Source organism: Oikopleura dioica, chromosome XSR (genome assembly GCF_907165135.1).
Source record: "Oikopleura dioica chromosome XSR, OKI2018_I68_1.0, whole genome shotgun sequence".
NCBI classification, from domain to species: Eukaryota; Metazoa; Chordata; class Appendicularia; order Copelata; family Oikopleuridae; genus Oikopleura; species Oikopleura dioica.
In genome coordinates, this window is record NC_137294.1 from 6,207,800 (window position 1) to 6,223,773 (window position 15,974).

The following is a 15,974-nucleotide window of genomic DNA, read 5'->3' on the forward strand; positions in this document are numbered from 1 at the left end:
ATGTAGTATTAATTGAAAAAATGAAAAACTCTCTCGATGTTGCGTCAATCAACCCTTCCTTGTTGAGTTCAACAGCATGATAAGGAATGAACCTAGACTTGAGTCTATCCTTGACTTTGTTGCAGAAGGGGCAGAAGGTTTTGGAGAACATGACAACCCTGTTCTCTTTTATAATGCCCTCTATGAGGGCCTTCGAGAGTGCCCCTGTTGCAGGAGGCATTCTAAACATATAAATTTGAAGGATGGTGGCCATTGCGTGATGAGATTGGTGTTACTCATTGTGTTGAAATTGAAAGAGGAATCGAACTTTGTGGAAATTGGAATTAGCGAATGTGCGGAACAGCTCGGAAAGGCAGCTCAAGTGGCAATGATAAAAGGAAATGGAAGAAGAATTCTCGTTGGTTTGATGCTCAATTGTGAAATAGTGAAAGATAGATAAATATCAATAGTGATTTGTCATCGGAAGAAGGTCTTTTCAGTTTTATACAAATATATTAGTCAGTGATTGAACATTCGACAAGCAAAGCTGCGAGTTCGATAGGCTTTTGAAAGGTATTCTTAGCTAACTTGTAGGAATTCAATTGATTGGACTAGCTAAATTTTAAGAAATGCTTAAAAATATACCCTTGCCTCTGAGTAAATGTTCATAAGCGGAACGGATCGTATTCCTTGCCGGAGCCCCTTCACAGGAAAGACAGCTACAGCTTTGACAAGGCTTTCCCCGAACGGATCTGGTGAGGAAATAACGAATCGAAGGAACGCTAAGTCCGGGTTATGAATCGTGAGTTTCAGTTCTTTCCAATCAAATACAGGGTTGAGGGTGTTAGCTCCTTCTTGCTAAAATTAGCCAAGGATAAGCGAAAGTAAAATATTAATCCCCACCTTAAATCGATGCTTTTGCTTGTCCGCGTCTATTCCCCAGATTTCAACGCCGTACTCAATGTTTGAGGTATTAAGACTTTGATACGTTTTCCCCAGTCCGAAGATATTCCGTCCACCAAGGATTCTAAGCTTTATTATCTGCGGATTCAGTTTGCCATAGTGGTTCGATGTTCGTTGTATTGTCTTTATGTCTTCGTAGTCTTGTTTAGAGCATGGATTGTAAGAAACAGGGATACGCACTGTGCCTTTCTCTCCAGCACCCATAGAGCTCGACAACAGGTAGTCAGGTTTGAGGACGTATCCACATCCTTGCCTCTGTGCGAATTTCGCCTATTACAAACATGGCTTTTGAACCTCTAGAAATAATTGCTTACATGATTGAGTTGCATGGCCAAATCGGGTGTTTGAAAATTAAGAGCGACCATTTGCACGCCGGCATTCCAACAAGGGATTGGATTGTAGTTTTCCGAATGTATTCGTGCTCCTTTCGGGTAGGTTCTGCTTATCTGGTAGGTGTTGTAATCGAGGAAACTGGTGATGTAAGACTCTTGCAGGTACTTTTGGATCTTAGACTCGCCGATTGAACTCATCTGGCGGAACTCCCGCTTTTCGTTCGGAAGGAGGAACTCTTCACTCCACGTTGTCGCTTGGCAGTATACGACGAGATCAGAGAGGTTTCTAGACAAACGAAGCATCTTAGGAGGCGGTTCTGACTGATGATTGAGTGTACTCTGCTGACTCCTGTCCATAAATACAGTCAGCGCTTGGAACAAGTCCACAATTACTGTAAAAAATTGTTAAACGCCTTGTTAGAACAGTCATACGCAACTAACCTGCGTCTCCTTCTTTTTGGTTACTCTTTCCTATTCTCATTGATTTCCGATTTGCAGCATCTCTGATCGTAATAACCTGGTCAGAAGTTTGAGTAATTTCAAACGATGTGGAAAGTGTTATTTTTCCATCGTTAGCTCCTTTCAACATATCTTCTTCCTCATCTTCTTGATCGCAAACTTGGACATAGTTAGCAGGAAACCAGCCTGAATTTATTGATTGACCAATGCATAATTCCCGATAACTGATTACCCGAGATACCGGTATTTGGATTTTTTCCAAACCACCAGTCTTTTTGGCGCTGTTCAACGTCGATGATCTTGTCGCCCGTATTGATAGATAACTCGTTGTGGTCGTCAGCCTCGTATTTGTGCAGGGCATGAACTTGAAGGCGGGAAGTGTGATCGACGTATTCCTCTCCATTATGGTCTCCTATCTCTTGAGATGTGACACGATTGACGAGCGCCCGCTCGACTGGCTCACCTAGCTCCACTCCTGAACATTTGTTTTAAGCTCACGAGGCCACAACGCTCGAGAAAACACTAGAACACTCAAAGCGCACACTAAAATGAAACAAAGGGCGTCTGAGACGTTGCGTTTTATTCACCTGACTCACAAAAGCAAACAATTAAAGTTCGTTTGCCTTCGCGAAATTCAGGAAGTGACTTATATCATTTCATTTTATAAGTTCAAAATATTAGCTGTTTTTGGTGGATTACCTTTATAAAAAGCATTTCTTCTATAGTACTCTACAAGCGCCACAAGCGAGGGAAATATCAACGAGTCCCCGAATCTGAAGGCTTGAGTTTCCTCGTCAAATATTTTCGTTATTTTGCCGTGTTTGACAGATACAGGCCCATCTCGATCGCTTCTGAAGCTGATAGCAAACTCTTTGTCCGTTTTTTGGCGGATCAAGAAGCTTGCGTCGGTGACAGAGTCATCTCTTAACGCGCGAGCCGCATCATCACGTGAAATGTTCTGGTAGAACCAGATCATTCGTAGATGCTGCTCCGGCACACAAACAGGATGTAGAAGGCGCAAATCGGTTTTGATCGGACAGTTTTGGTAATGCTCGATTAGTATTTCTAAACTGTCGCAAAGGGGATGATCGGAGCTGTTGTCATCCAAAAAGTAGTACGGCTCCGGTCGATCTCTGTTTACTCGTTCGCAAAATTTATTCCCTGACATCCAAAAATAATCCGCTGGAGTTATAAGTGATAAGTTTTGACTGAATAAAATAATCAAATGACGTCAGAGCGGCGAAAACTTGGAACGGTTCCTGTAATCCTTGTGAATTCTGATGTTAACGATTTTGTTTTTGTGATAGATACAAAGAGTTGAATCTGGCTTGAATCTATTCGAGTCACGAACTAGCCATGATCCTTCCCGGCCTTCGGACTGAAGAAGCTCGTCCGTCCTCGTTCTGCTGATGTTTCCATGATACCAACTTTTGCTCTGCGTTGATTCGTCTGTCTTTTTCGAGTTCGGCGACGCAATGGGACTCGCTGAAGATGCATCGTCGAGCATACTCTCCTCGCCATTTAAGTGGGAATCAGGATCTGGGATTTTAGAAAACTGAAGCTCGCCAGTGTTTGAAAACAGATTCGCGAATTTGGGGTGATGTCGACCGTCTGCACTGATGACGTTGACTAATCCTTGGAAAGAAGAAGTTTCGTGCTCGTCATTGTCGTCTTTTATCTGATCATCCTTATCCGAGCTCTTGAGCTTTCTGTTTTTGATGAGTATCTTGTTCCTTAGACCAGTTTTACGGCACTTTCGGATCGTAAAAATCTACCTGAGCATCCATGGCGACGGAAGTTGCTCCTCGTTCTCATCTACAACTTCTTTGAGTAGTTTGTCCTTGAAAAGTGTTTTAAACAAGTGTGCCATCATGTCTTGCTGCTCTATGTTGCAGTGGTTCTCGATAGAGAGTGTCAGTGGAAGATTAGTGGTGGAAAACGCGTGCTCAGCGATAGCTTCAAGAACATCTTTCAAGGGTACAGCAGAAGTCATGGTATGGCCGTGCAAGATCTCCGGGGAGCCGTTTTTGCCGTTCCAGCAGTCAAGTTCGATGCATCTGCAGCCCTGCCGAAGAGCGCGGACGTAGCATTCAACCGAGCTCATCGAAGAGTATTGATTCCCTAACGAGTCAATAAGATGATTTATAAAAAAAGCCAAGAACAACCTGTAAGGTAAGTATTATGAGACGAATTAATCCAGTAATGGCTGAACGGAGCGGAGAGGTACTTTTCGCCGGGCTCTTCATTCACAAACTCGGGGTTCAGTATCGAGTTGTGCTCGGAGAACAAGAAAAGGGCGAACGTGTGATGCGAAATAAATTTGCCTTCGTTTTCTTCCGCTATTAGTTGAAAAAGTCGCTCGGTTTCGTCAACCTCTGTTCCAAAGATTGAACTGAATGTTTCCCGGCTGACCATGGCTTCGCCCTTGAGCGCCTGGTCAATCGGTTTTATTTTGCCGAAGATAGAGTGGTCTTCTGCGAACTGATACTCATGCTTCGAAAGTAGAAGGTTACCGAAGCTGTTTTTGTTGTAGCCTTTTTTTGAATCGAACTCAAATGTGAGTGAGGAGCGTTTTGACTTGTCCATTCGATCCCCACGGTTTTTGAAGTAGTTTATCAGAGTAGACGGGTTTTTGATAGACTCAGATATTGGGATGTCGATTTTAGACAGTACAACATCAATTAGTACTAACACTGTTTTCGCAGCTAGCCAAGAATAATCCATATTTGATGATATTTTTAACAAGAATAGCGCTACTGTACAATCAACTGATCATTCTAAGAAACCACCGAAAATGTGGATCTTATCTTCATCCCTACTCGTAAAGCTTGTTTTCCCCTAAATTGAAGCTTCTTCCTCCTGTAGCTGCTAATGAGAGCTCTCTAAATACATCAGATCGTGAAACACGCTTCCAGTGGTGAAAGAGTACCTCTCAATAACTCGATCGACACGCCTAAGGAACCATTCGTCTTGCATCTCCTTGACGACTTCCTGCAATCCAGTGACCCATTCTTTAGCGACATTCTCGCCACACTGGGAGTAAAGAACGGTCAGATTGAGATTAAACTCGTCGCCGTGGTAGATGCTGAAGCAGGATGCTTTGGGCACTTTTATCATACGAAGACGATGCTTGTACCGAATTTCGACGATCTGTAGCAGATCTATGTACCCTTCTTCTACAGTGGTGCTCCGTTCGTTCCGCCAGTAAAGGAAGCCCTTCGTCCAGCTGACATTAAACTGCCTAGTAGGAAAGCCGCCTGCCTGCAAGTCATTCACGTGCTTCGAATTGATGCGCGAGTTTTTAACAATGCCGAGGTTGTAAAACGCCGACTTTTGGAGGAGCAATTTGCTGCGCAAGTCGCAACTGCTCTCTGAAACGGCTTTCACGGGACTTCCATTTTCTGCATTTGAGCAATCGGGGTGATAACGAGATGCGCGACGGCGCCATTTCTCCGGGAAACCTTCTGTTTCACCTGATGACGTCATATCCGATTATCATTCTATTTATAAGCCATATTAGACTTTTTCTCATAACAACCTGTCATAAATTTTTTATCGAATAAGAGATCTTTATTTGATTTTTCAAAATTAAATTACGCATAGCACGGTTTTCAGTGAGTTTTTTCACTGAAAAGAGGATGGCGCGTATTTTGCGGGTTGGTTATTCGTGCATGGATAATGTTTTTATTCTCGAAATCATCTCGTGAGTTTTTCCAGTTTGTCTAGATTTGGTTCATTCCTAAAGTGATCTTTTTGAGCCGCGCGCTCTCATTGGGCGCGTTATTGGCTCAAAGCCTAACTGAGAATCTAACCAGAAGAACTCGTCGAAGAAAGTCGAAAATTCAGCTCAGCTAATTTCAGAGCCGCCTTCGGCCAAGGAAGACAGAATCAGAAGACGTCACTCAATCTAAAAAGAACTCACAAATTGGGAATAAAAAAAATTTTGAAGAAAAGCTTTTCCAGGTAAAATGTCAATCTCAGCTATTTCTTTCATTTTAAATTTCATTTCAAAATTTCACTTCGAAATAAAAATTATTTTTAGAAAGAAGAGAGCCAATTTAACTCGTGGTGATGGCGTCCCCATCCCCAGGAAAGAAACGGATGGACACTGATGTCATGAAACTGATAGAAAGTCGTCACGAAGTAAGAAAACACCATTTTAATTAAGCTTTATCGAGTTCACAAGGTTAATCTAATTGGAGACAGTCTCAACTGCTTCCAGGTAAAATTCTGTGGCCCAAGTGACAGTCCATACGAAGGCGGCGTCTGGAGAATCCGCGTCGAGCTGCCCGAGAAATATCCTTTCAAGTCGCCAAGGTAATCTTTCAAAAGCCCACCTCAGAAACAAAAAACGCGTTTTAGCATCGGCTTCCTGAACAAAATCTTTCATCCGAATATCGATTTGGGCTCGGGCTCCGTCTGTCTTGATGTCATAAATCAAGTAAGTGGAGAAGCACCATTCTTTTCCACTGCCAATTAGTTGTGTTCGAAATTAACTTTATGAATCTAGACGTGGACGCCTTTATACGACCTATCAAATATATTCGACACATTCCTGCCGCAACTGCTGATGTACCCCAACCCTCACGACCCTTTAAACGGAGACGCTGCAGGATTGTGTAAGTGAAAAATTCGTGCGCCAGACGCGTGTATATTTTGTCTCAGACCTGCACCAACCAGAAGAGTACAAAAAACGAGTCCGAGACTACGTAAGTCGGTACGCAATGGAAATGGGCGCCACAGGCGACGGAAACGGGGCGGGTGACGACGATGATGATGAATCTTCGATAAGTGAGTGCTCATTTGACGGCGATGACAACATGGAGATGGAAATGTGAATAACTTCTATGCGCAGAAAGAACCAAAAATATTGTCCAGGTAAATTTACAATTTTGTGAAGCAAAGATTCCAAGCTCTATCTTCAGAAATCAGACGCGGGTTCGTCGAAGACAACCTATCAAACCAACTTTACTAACTATCAACAATCATAGTACAACAACAATGTCAATATCAAATCGAGGGAAGGAATATTACCGTCAAATGATACATTTTTATACTTTTCTTTTCCTCGCTCTTTATTCAGTTTAATAAAATGCGTAAATATGACTCCATTCCAGTTGTATCTTACAGTCATCTATGATATAATACTTATATAAAAAAATTTTAAAAGGCCAAAGACTGAATGCATAAAAAAACAAAAAGATTGAAAGGAAGTTCTCGACTATCACTAGCCAGCCTCTTAGTGAATTAGACGAGTTATCCTCCATGTTTAGGCCTCGGACGTAAAAACAAACGATTTTATCCATCCGGTAGTAGGCTCATTCAGAAGCTCTGGGCCCTCCCTCCCTGTTTCGAGTTATTTGAGTTTCTCCGGACTCCGGAGTCCGGAGAGGATCCGAAAAACGAATATTGAATGCTCCGAAATCGACAGCAATTGTCAAAAAGAAAGCTCTTTTCAAGAGCTTCTGAATGAGCCTACTTTTGTCCCTGTACGATGACCGGATGATCGTGTTGGCCCAACACTGTTGGGTTTAACGTCCGAAGCCTGTCCATGTTTTTCAATAGAACTAAGTAATTTGCGTAAGATTCCGTAAATGGCACTTCTTCTATAGATGCAGAAGCCGAATTCTAATTTTAGTAAATAGCATCTTTCTCTCACATCATTCTCACGCGTAGAAAACACTACTATATTTTTCCTGAAATGATTTTTTTGCAAAAGTTATCAATGGACAACACATAACTTTTGGGGGATATCTTTGTTGCACGCGAGTATTGAGTCAACTCATCAGATTATACAGATTCATAGTCCACGTCAAAACAGTATCAAATTTTGATCATTTTTTTACCAAAGAAGAGCAAATAGGGCGAGGAGGGCAGAGCTAAGAATAGTAGTGGTGGCATGATTACTTCCGTCATTCTTTGGCGGGCATTTGCCAGCGGCGCATGGCATCCACTTGCTCGGGCTGCTTGGGAAGTCTTTATGATAATCTTTGTTAGCTTCGTCAAGGTACGCAATGAGAGGCTCGAAATATTTCTTGAGGGAGTCGGCTGACATTTTCTTGATTCCTACTGATTCAAGGATAGTGTTGGCGTCCACTGAGTTTCCTGGTTCCAAAATTTGTCTAAAATTTGTTAGATCTCATCAATTTAATTCAGTGGGACTCACTTGAGAAGGTCACCAGCTTCTTTGCTGTCGGCAAAAGTGCATTTGTAGAGTTCTTCATTCCATCCAGCAGCCTCACACATCTTCTCGTAAAATTGGAACTGGAGAATGTGGGAGACGAAATATCGGATGTAAGGAGTGTTGTTAGGAATGTGGAATTTGGCAGCAGCATCGAAGTTCTCACCGTCATCCCGTTCTACTGGAGGGACGATTCCCTTAATTAATTTACATAATATTAATTAATACAGTTTTATTTACCTGGTACTGGTTTCGAAGTTCGGTCCAGCTCTTCTGGTAGTCAGCTGGCTTAGTTTCACCACTAAATACCTTCCATCGCCAAAGATCAGTGACGTAGCCAAAGGGAAGGAAACCAATCTTAGTCAAAGCGGTCTGCATCAAGTAGTTGAGGTCTGCTTCTTTGGATTCTTCGTAGCCAGATAAGAGTCCGACTGAAAACCGTAAACCGAAGATTTATAAATAAGTTCATACCATTTGTGAGATGGGCAGGAGTGTTCACGGAGAGAGCGATTGTATCACCGATAGCTTCGTGAAAGCCTGGATTGGCACCGTTTCGGAATACGATGGGCTGAGCGGCATAGTTCTGGTAATATTGAATATGACCCATTTCGTGGTGGACCGTAACGAAGTCAGAGTGAGTCTTGACGGTGCACTGCTTGATTCGGTAGTCACCCTCGGCCTCAACTGCGCTCATCGCATCACCGACAAAAAAGTCCCATGCTGAAGCATGACAGACCATATTGTCTTGTTTCTCAATTACAGATTCATTCCAGAAAGTCTGAGTCATAGCGGGGAGTCCGAGGCCTTGGAAAAATTCATCTGCCATTTCGAACATTTGTTTTTCAGTCTTTCCTGAAAGCGCATCAGTGGCATCTGGTCGTTCACCTGCTTCTGGGTGTGGGACAACAAAGGGGTAAAGAGCACTCCAGTCCTGAGCCCACATGTTTCCGAAGATGTGTGCTGGCATAGGTTCTTTTGCGGCAACACGTTCTTCACCATAATGAGCGTTCATGCGACCTCGGACGTAGACGAAAAGTTTCTCGTAAATTTCGCTGACTTCGCCCCAGAGCGATTCCATATTTGCTTCGAAATCGTCATCTTCATACCAAGATCTCCAGTAAGCACCAGTATCAGGGTGATCCATATCACTCGATACAACACCTTTGTTGCTTAGCTCAACAAATTGCTCGTAGCTAGCTTTTTGCTCGTTAGCAGTATTGTGCCATCCTTCCCAAAGATGTCGCATCTGCTCATAGTTATCATCGGATCCTTTGCCTGCATCAACATACATAATTTCTTCGATTTGGCTGAGATCGACTTCATCACCACTGTAGTCATTTTCGATTAAAACCTTCGCAGTTGAGTAGTGAGCCTGCATCTGTTGAAGAAGACCATTGTATGTTTTGAATTCTTCAGATTCAAGAGCAGCTGGCCCAACATTGAGAATCATGTCTAAAGCTCGTTCTTGAAGGAGCTCATTTTTCCAAATTGACTCTTCATTTGGATCGGCGTGGATGTCATATCCTTTGTCAGTCTTAAAATGTGCCTTTCCACAGCTTCCAGTTTGAGTGGCCCATCGAGCGAGTTCAGCGTCAACTCGCCCAGCCTCAGCAGCATTATCATCGCTGATGTCGATATTGTTCGCCCAGTTCGCATTTGCAGAAGCTGTATAAAGTGGCTGCATGTGGACCATCCAGCTGTTAAGGAATTCGTAAGATTCTTTAACAACACATGGACCTCCAGCATTCATTCCGTTGCAAAGATCTTCTTCACAGTGCATCGAGCAAATCTCACTATCGTTTTCAATCGTAATCTCATCTCCATTCTCGTCAGTAACGGTATCTCCTGCCTTGTAGTAGATGCATCCTTGACTGACCTCTTCGGTATTATTTACGCATCCTCGTGTAATGATCTCGACTGAGAGCAAATTTAATTAATTATCAAAACGAAGGTAAACTTACGTGATCCATCAGAATAATTCTCCGAAAAGGCAATAACATCGGTGCCAAAGCACCCGATGTCGCTCTCGCAAGTTACAGGATTATCATTTTCGCTTATAGTTCCACAAGGGTTGACATCGTTGATTGTCTGATCAGAACATTCGTAGCATTGAAATGCTGTAACAGCCGAAGCTGACGTTGCAGCAACAAACTATAAATTTCGTTAGTCTCTCTGAATATTGAAAAAACTAATGTAACTTACTAGCTTCATGTTCGCAAGTGAAATTCACCCGGTAACATTTCTGTTATATAGTTCCCTGCTATAAAGCTCAACTGTTGGTAAATGGCAGACGTCGCTATAGCAAGAATGACTGGTATCGTCAGCCGTAAATGTTAATTTTAACTGCAGAGAATCTTGACGCACTTTTGCAAACATTCACCAAGAATTTTTGGAAGCAGAACTTTGATAACTTTGGTATGTGGATTGAGGAAAGATCTGTATAGTGTAATCGTTACAAATTTATATAATCGTGTTGCTTGGAAACGGACAGTGTCCTTGTTGCTATCACAACAATTAAGATATCATGAATGACGAGAGTAACAAGAGTTGCAAGTTATGGCGAGCGAGCAAATGGAAAGCCAACTTCGATCCGCTTCTTGTAGGAAAGATACCACGAACATATTTGCCAAGAAGAAGATGTTTTGGTATCCATATCAGGCGAACGAAGACCTGTGTCCATTTTCAAGTCCGAACAAGCTGTCGAATATTTTTATTGCTGCACATGTAAATTGAAGTTCAAAGATTTAAGGAAATGAATTCATTGATCTCGGATCGACATTATCATTTATAGTTTAGAATCTTAACTTTAGATCGGAGTATGAATTCATTTTGCAGAGATTTTTACAGAGATTAATCTGCAAGACCCTTATTATTCTAAACGAGAGGAAAATTATTATCTCGTCGTAAAATTGAGTATTTCTCTTTCATTCTCATTTAATCAAAAGAGTCTTAAGGACCCCCCGTCAACAATTTTCGAAAAATCTATTTTCGGAATTTCGAAATTTTGACCCCGGAAATGGATTCTACAGGTCAAAAAACGATTTTGAGGCTACATTTTTTGGGGGTCTATCTCGACTCTAACACCCTCAAAATCGCGTTTGAAAATCAGACTTTTTGACGAAAAATGACGAAAAAGTCCCAATTTTGCTAAAATTTCAGATTTTTCTTGGTCAAAAAGTACTCCGAACAAGTTTTTATGATAAATTGAAATTCCAGGAACGCTAAGAAGCCAAAATATGGCAATTTTGGAATTTTCGATTTTTTGAGGAAAATTGTTGACGGGGGGGTCCTTTAATTAATCTCTGAATACGCATGCAGCGGAGAATCTCACCCGAAGCCAGAGTAGAGCAACATCGACCTTGACAGCTTCAAATGATGTCAAATGATGTGTTTCCCTGTCAAAAAAGCAAAACTTTGATTTCTTGAATAAACAATTTTTCTTAAATTCGTTTCAATTATCTTTTTATACCGATAAAACTCGCTTGAAGATGTACCCTGTATCTGCTGAACTATCTTCTGAGAGATTTACGTCCCTTGGCAGCGTACCAAACAGCCCCGTTCTGAGTGATAAGATTCTAGTTATCTTTTGATCCTCTCTTGTGAGCTCATTCTTGTGCCCAGAGAAATCACAACTCACGGTATGTTCAGAACTTCAGATTTCTTCATCGTTGGCAATGGTGCTTCTCAAATTTAATGACAGTCCTTTCCAAGTGGACAGATCCTATGTAATGACCTTTTGCTTTATACAGTTTAGGGCTTTCATCGTTTTATTAAATATTTGAATTTGTTAATCAAAATTTTTTCAATTATTTGATACTATAAATCTCGTAGAAATAATAAAAACATTACAATTCCAGATTTATTAAATTATAAATAAGATGCTTGGAACAGGTGGCTGGGACATTTATGTTTCTGGAGTGAACGGTTTCGTGGGAAAAGATGGCGTCACAAAGGTATGTTCTGCGTTTCGTTCGGTCGCCAATACTAATGGCTGGCTAGGGCGGCCTCTTTGATGCAAATACTGGAAATCCATGGTGCCAACAAGATTGTTCCAGACTGCACCCAGCTGAAGTCACCAAAATGATTAAAGCTCTCGAAGCTGGCAAGCTTGACGAGCCAATTACATGTTCCAAGGTCAAGTTCAGCATCGTCGCAATCGAAAAAGACAACACTCTGATGCATGCACTAGGCCCTAAGAACGTTCCTATGGTTATGAAAATGGTAGGATTTGACAAAGTCATAGTTAACTAATGACTGCTTGCAAGACTGAAGGAAAACGTGCGATTGTAATCGGTTTTGGCGATGAAAATTCGAATCACGGGTCAATGACGGCGGCAGTAGGTAATAAAATATGCAAATACTAACTTTCCATGCACGAGATGAATATCATAAACCACCACCATAGCTATGCAAATGATAAGCCCGTAAAAGTTTCCGAATGAATTTAATGTTTCTTTATGAGTAGCAAGGGAACCGTAAGATGTCGTGCCAATAAAGCGAGATCTTTACTTTTGTTCTAGAACGCACGGTGGCGTACCTCAATCCAGCTGGTTATTAATCACTCGAGAAAATAGCAGATTTATGACTCTGTTTTTGCAAAATAAAGACGAACTGTATTTATATTGGTGAAGTTTTTACTGTACAAAAGGTTGCAGGCTTTATCAGTTTGAAATTTCAAGAGGTGAAAACGTGGTTTGATTTGGACAGCGTCACTAGCCGATGTCCTGAACGTGGACATCCATCTCAATTTGAGTCAACTGTTTTTGTTTTTTGGCAATTCTAGCGCGTAGCTTTTCTTCTTCTTCTAAGTGGCCGTAGAGTTTCTGCCAACGAGACTGAAGATTCAGGCGCCTTACTAGATTTTTTCTGTTTCGCGTTAGTTGCTGATTTATTTGTACCTGAGTGTGCAACCGCTACAATCTCAAAGACAATGACAACCCAGATGAGTACCCAAAGTCCTGCTAAGGTGGCTGTATTGTCGGAAGTCCAACGAGCCATCTTTTTCACACAGCCAACTTCATAAGCTTCTGTCATGTCACACTCGAGCCCACTTGGACAGCAAGAGCTCGGTGGCGCACACTTATTGAGATGGATCTCTTTCGCATCGCAAAAACCGAGACTTTGAACGGCGTAGTCTGCGCGTGAAAGCACTCCACAGCAGCGAAAGTAGCTTTCGACAGTTTCAAGTGCGAAAAAACTTGAACCCGTATTTGACACTCTCATTTTGATGAAATGAAAGTACAACTGCTTTATTTTGTCCTGATAAGGATGATCAAAGATCAGTACAGAAAACAAACTATCGAAGTATATTTATTTGTGATCAACCTTTTCCTGAATGGTTTCCGCCATAGCCCACACAATTATTCCTCCGATGAAGATGCAGAGAAAAATTGCTGTCAACATCCATCCAAAGAATCGCATCATTATAACATTGCCCCGGAAGAACCCGAAGCCACCATTGAAAGAAACGACTATGGAAATCAATGCAGCCACGAGAAGAATAAATGAAGGATCCGTGATGACATTTTCTGTTTTCATCTTGGCAGTATGGAATTTGATTTGACCCATGACGCCTAGAACAAGCAGGACAACTCCGCAAATCATCGCTAGAAAGTTGAAAGCGGTAACGACGAATCTGAAGAAAGCGACACAACAACCAGGATTTCGATAGCTCTGCTTGATATGAATCTCTTTTTTCATCTTCTTTAGTGCACTTTTTGAGTCCTCTTCTGCTTTTGCCTGCATGGTTTCGGCAGAAATAAGTCTTTTTTGGGAGTTCATCGTCATGGTTCGAGTTAGCTTTGAAATGTCGAATTCACCAGATGCAGGTTCTGCGCCAGGAAAAACATCCGGAAGACTGAGGTCGACTTTCTCCTGAACAAAATTTAGAATCTCATTGAAATTTTCTTAAACTTACCGTTTCGTCATTCAAAACTTGCTCATCAAACTGAACGTTACTGATAACGACTTCTACGACTTCAGGCTCTTCCTTTTCAACGATAACGTCATCGTGGACTTGAATTTGTCGTTCCACACTTAGCTTAGGCTTTGTTACTTCAATGATTGGAAGAACAACTTCTTCTTCTTCTTGCTCTTGATTAGAAGAAACTGCTCGTCCAAGAACTTCTTGTGTAGCTGCCTTGTTTGCCGCCTGGGCCATTGCGTTTGTTGCCATTTGACGGAGAGCAGCCATCACTTCTTCATTGGACATGCTAACAAATATTGTCAAGCCATGAAATCCAGGTTCAAAGAGTAGAAAAATGTGATGAAAATATAAAAAACTTACTCTCCATAGTCCTCTTCATTCAGCATAACATTAAAAGGACTGTTGTTAATCTGCTCAGCGTCAATTTCAGGTTTCTGTTCTGGCGCGGATTGTCTTCCAAGAGTTCGAACTGGAAGGGCGCTTTGAATCTCGATAGATCTAAGGTCACTGTTAATTTTTGATTTCAAGTTATTCATTGTACCTGTTAAGGTGTTCTCTTTGTGCCCCCTCAGACATAATTGCTTGAGGGTCGACAATCTCTATAGAACGAGCTCGAACAGAACTTGCTTCTTCTGACTGGTTATCATTTTTATTTTGAACTGGAGGAGGATTCTTTTTCTCTATGTTCGAAACTGTTGACTTGACAGACGGTCCTCGTGCAGAAACATCTTCGATTGCGCTCTGGAAATCAGAGAATTCAGATATTGAAAGACCTGGCTCGTCTGGGCTCAACGGACCGGAGATACTTGCGCAAGATTTAGAATTACAGGTAATGAGTGCTTATGATCTACTAAGTTTCTTTAATCTTAATCGCACCTAAATATGGATCATCTTTTCATCGTTGTATGAACGGACTTGATTCTAAACCCATGTGCCTAGTGATCGTCGGCACTTCCGACATGGTGTTTGCCGCTTTCGAGACATTGTCGGATATCTCGCTCATCTTTTATCGTATTAAGACATTAGGATTCTCTTCATTATGTGTAGTACTTTTGCGCTAGCACCTCCTGGAGCGCACGCCTACACAATTCTTCAGCGCATCGGCGGTGGAGGTGCAGCCAATTGACGCAGAAAACGCGGTCTTCGAGGAGAAATAAAGCGCACTTTCTTGTTTACACACTGATTTGAAATTACGGTTTCTCCGACCGTGGAGCAGACTTCTAACATAAGCCTTTGTTTATCTGAACTCCTCCCTGAGTTTTGCTTCGATTTCTTGCCTCGACAAGTTCCGCGATGTGGAGACTTTTAAACGTGTCTTCATCACTAAGTCATCAGTTTAGAAATTTTATCTTCATCTTTGATTGTATTAATTTACTGAAGTCAACTTTTTATATGAATCGGCTAAAAATGAGCATTTTGGATTGAACTTTTTTCGGGTACCAAGATTAATAGTTAATCATTAACTGGATTGGGTGTAACTCGTATTATCGGATAAACAACTAAATTGTTCTGATAAAAATTTGTTTCAGTAAAACTATTATTTAGTATAATAGCTTCTTATGTATTGCAGTATAAACACCAACTGAGGATGCTCCACATAACGTGCCAAATCTGATAGTGACGTAATCTAAGGTAAAAAATAGTTTCGAGTTTTCAATTCAACTTCGAAAGTAAAGGTTTCTCTTTTATTTATCGAAGGGTACCTCGAGGAATAGCTTGAACTCTCTGTGAATGAGCTGCTCATATTCTCTGAGTGGCATGAAAAAACGCCGCGGTGAAAAATTTTGAATATGCAAAAAACTTACCAGGACTTCAAAAACTTTAACATGATTTGGCATGCAATGAGCAGCGCCGGGATTCCAGACTGTGACAGAAAGATAGCAAAGCTGAGAAAAAGTGAGTTGACCCGGACGTTACATCCCCGGAATGATTCAATCAGCTTCTCCGTTCTCACAGGTCCCTAACTGCGCCACATTGTCCAGTTCCATTTGACATCGTTTTAAAATAACTTTGAAAGTATTCCTTTATTTAACTTTATTTTTAGCCCGCTATTTTTTCAAAAACACTGTTTTAAATTTGTGAATAAGCATATGTGACATATCACATGTCTCAGAGTTTAATTTAATTTGCTCAG

At 41.4% G+C, this 15,974-nt stretch overlaps 5 protein-coding genes across 6 annotated transcripts; 2 read left to right on the plus strand and 3 right to left on the minus strand.

Annotated features, from left to right (window-relative positions):
* Window positions 1–257: 257 nt before the first annotated feature.
* Window positions 258–5,254, minus strand: LOC145708995 (1-phosphatidylinositol 4,5-bisphosphate phosphodiesterase gamma-2-like). Its single transcript, XM_081786685.1, has 12 exons — window positions 4,663–5,254; window positions 4,551–4,615; window positions 3,899–4,372; window positions 3,509–3,854; window positions 2,981–3,466; window positions 2,433–2,941; window positions 1,966–2,208; window positions 1,716–1,919; window positions 1,257–1,666; window positions 883–1,212; window positions 631–837; window positions 258–542 (listed from the first exon to the last, which is right to left on the minus strand). The coding sequence occupies exons 1-12, from the start codon at window positions 5,217–5,219 to the stop codon at window positions 495–497; spliced, it is 3,879 nt and encodes a 1,292-aa protein (XP_081642811.1). The 5' UTR covers window positions 5,220–5,254; the 3' UTR covers window positions 258–494.
* Window positions 5,255–5,510: 256 nt separating this feature from the next.
* Window positions 5,511–6,839, plus strand: LOC145709691 (ubiquitin-conjugating enzyme E2 H-like). Its single transcript, XM_081787392.1, has 7 exons — window positions 5,511–5,696; window positions 5,776–5,876; window positions 5,920–6,050; window positions 6,096–6,174; window positions 6,244–6,352; window positions 6,399–6,611; window positions 6,659–6,839. The coding sequence occupies exons 2-6, from the start codon at window positions 5,805–5,807 to the stop codon at window positions 6,569–6,571; spliced, it is 564 nt and encodes a 187-aa protein (XP_081643518.1). The 5' UTR covers window positions 5,511–5,696; window positions 5,776–5,804; the 3' UTR covers window positions 6,572–6,611; window positions 6,659–6,839.
* A 637-nt stretch (window positions 6,840–7,476) lies between these two features.
* LOC145707426 (angiotensin-converting enzyme-like) lies at window positions 7,477–10,178 on the minus strand. Its single transcript, XM_081784950.1, has 6 exons — window positions 10,117–10,178; window positions 9,876–10,065; window positions 8,386–9,831; window positions 8,155–8,345; window positions 7,900–8,111; window positions 7,477–7,855 (listed from the first exon to the last, which is right to left on the minus strand). The coding sequence occupies exons 1-6, from the start codon at window positions 10,123–10,125 to the stop codon at window positions 7,576–7,578; spliced, it is 2,328 nt and encodes a 775-aa protein (XP_081641076.1). The 5' UTR covers window positions 10,126–10,178; the 3' UTR covers window positions 7,477–7,575.
* Window positions 10,179–11,471: 1,293 nt separating this feature from the next.
* On the plus strand, window positions 11,472–12,534 carry LOC145707146 (uncharacterized). 2 transcript variants are annotated; one of them, XM_081784636.1, is made up of 5 exons: window positions 11,472–11,552; window positions 11,793–11,867; window positions 11,914–12,135; window positions 12,180–12,255; window positions 12,435–12,534. In XM_081784636.1, exons 2-5 carry the CDS (start codon window positions 11,793–11,795, stop codon window positions 12,470–12,472), a joined length of 411 nt encoding a protein of 136 aa, XP_081640762.1. In that variant the 5' UTR covers window positions 11,472–11,552; the 3' UTR covers window positions 12,473–12,534. The 2 variants fall into 2 exon arrangements, with proteins under 2 accessions (XP_081640762.1, XP_081640761.1); XM_081784635.1 differs by lacking the exon at window positions 11,472–11,552 and adding an exon at window positions 11,574–11,639.
* On the minus strand, window positions 12,524–14,902 carry LOC145707145 (uncharacterized). The gene is made up of 6 exons (XM_081784634.1): window positions 14,776–14,902; window positions 14,382–14,645; window positions 14,201–14,338; window positions 13,832–14,126; window positions 12,813–13,788; window positions 12,524–12,769 (listed from the first exon to the last, which is right to left on the minus strand). Exons 1-5 carry the CDS (start codon window positions 14,841–14,843, stop codon window positions 13,225–13,227), a joined length of 1,329 nt encoding a protein of 442 aa, XP_081640760.1. The 5' UTR covers window positions 14,844–14,902; the 3' UTR covers window positions 12,524–12,769; window positions 12,813–13,224.
* Between the last annotated feature and the right edge of the window lie 1,072 nt (window positions 14,903–15,974).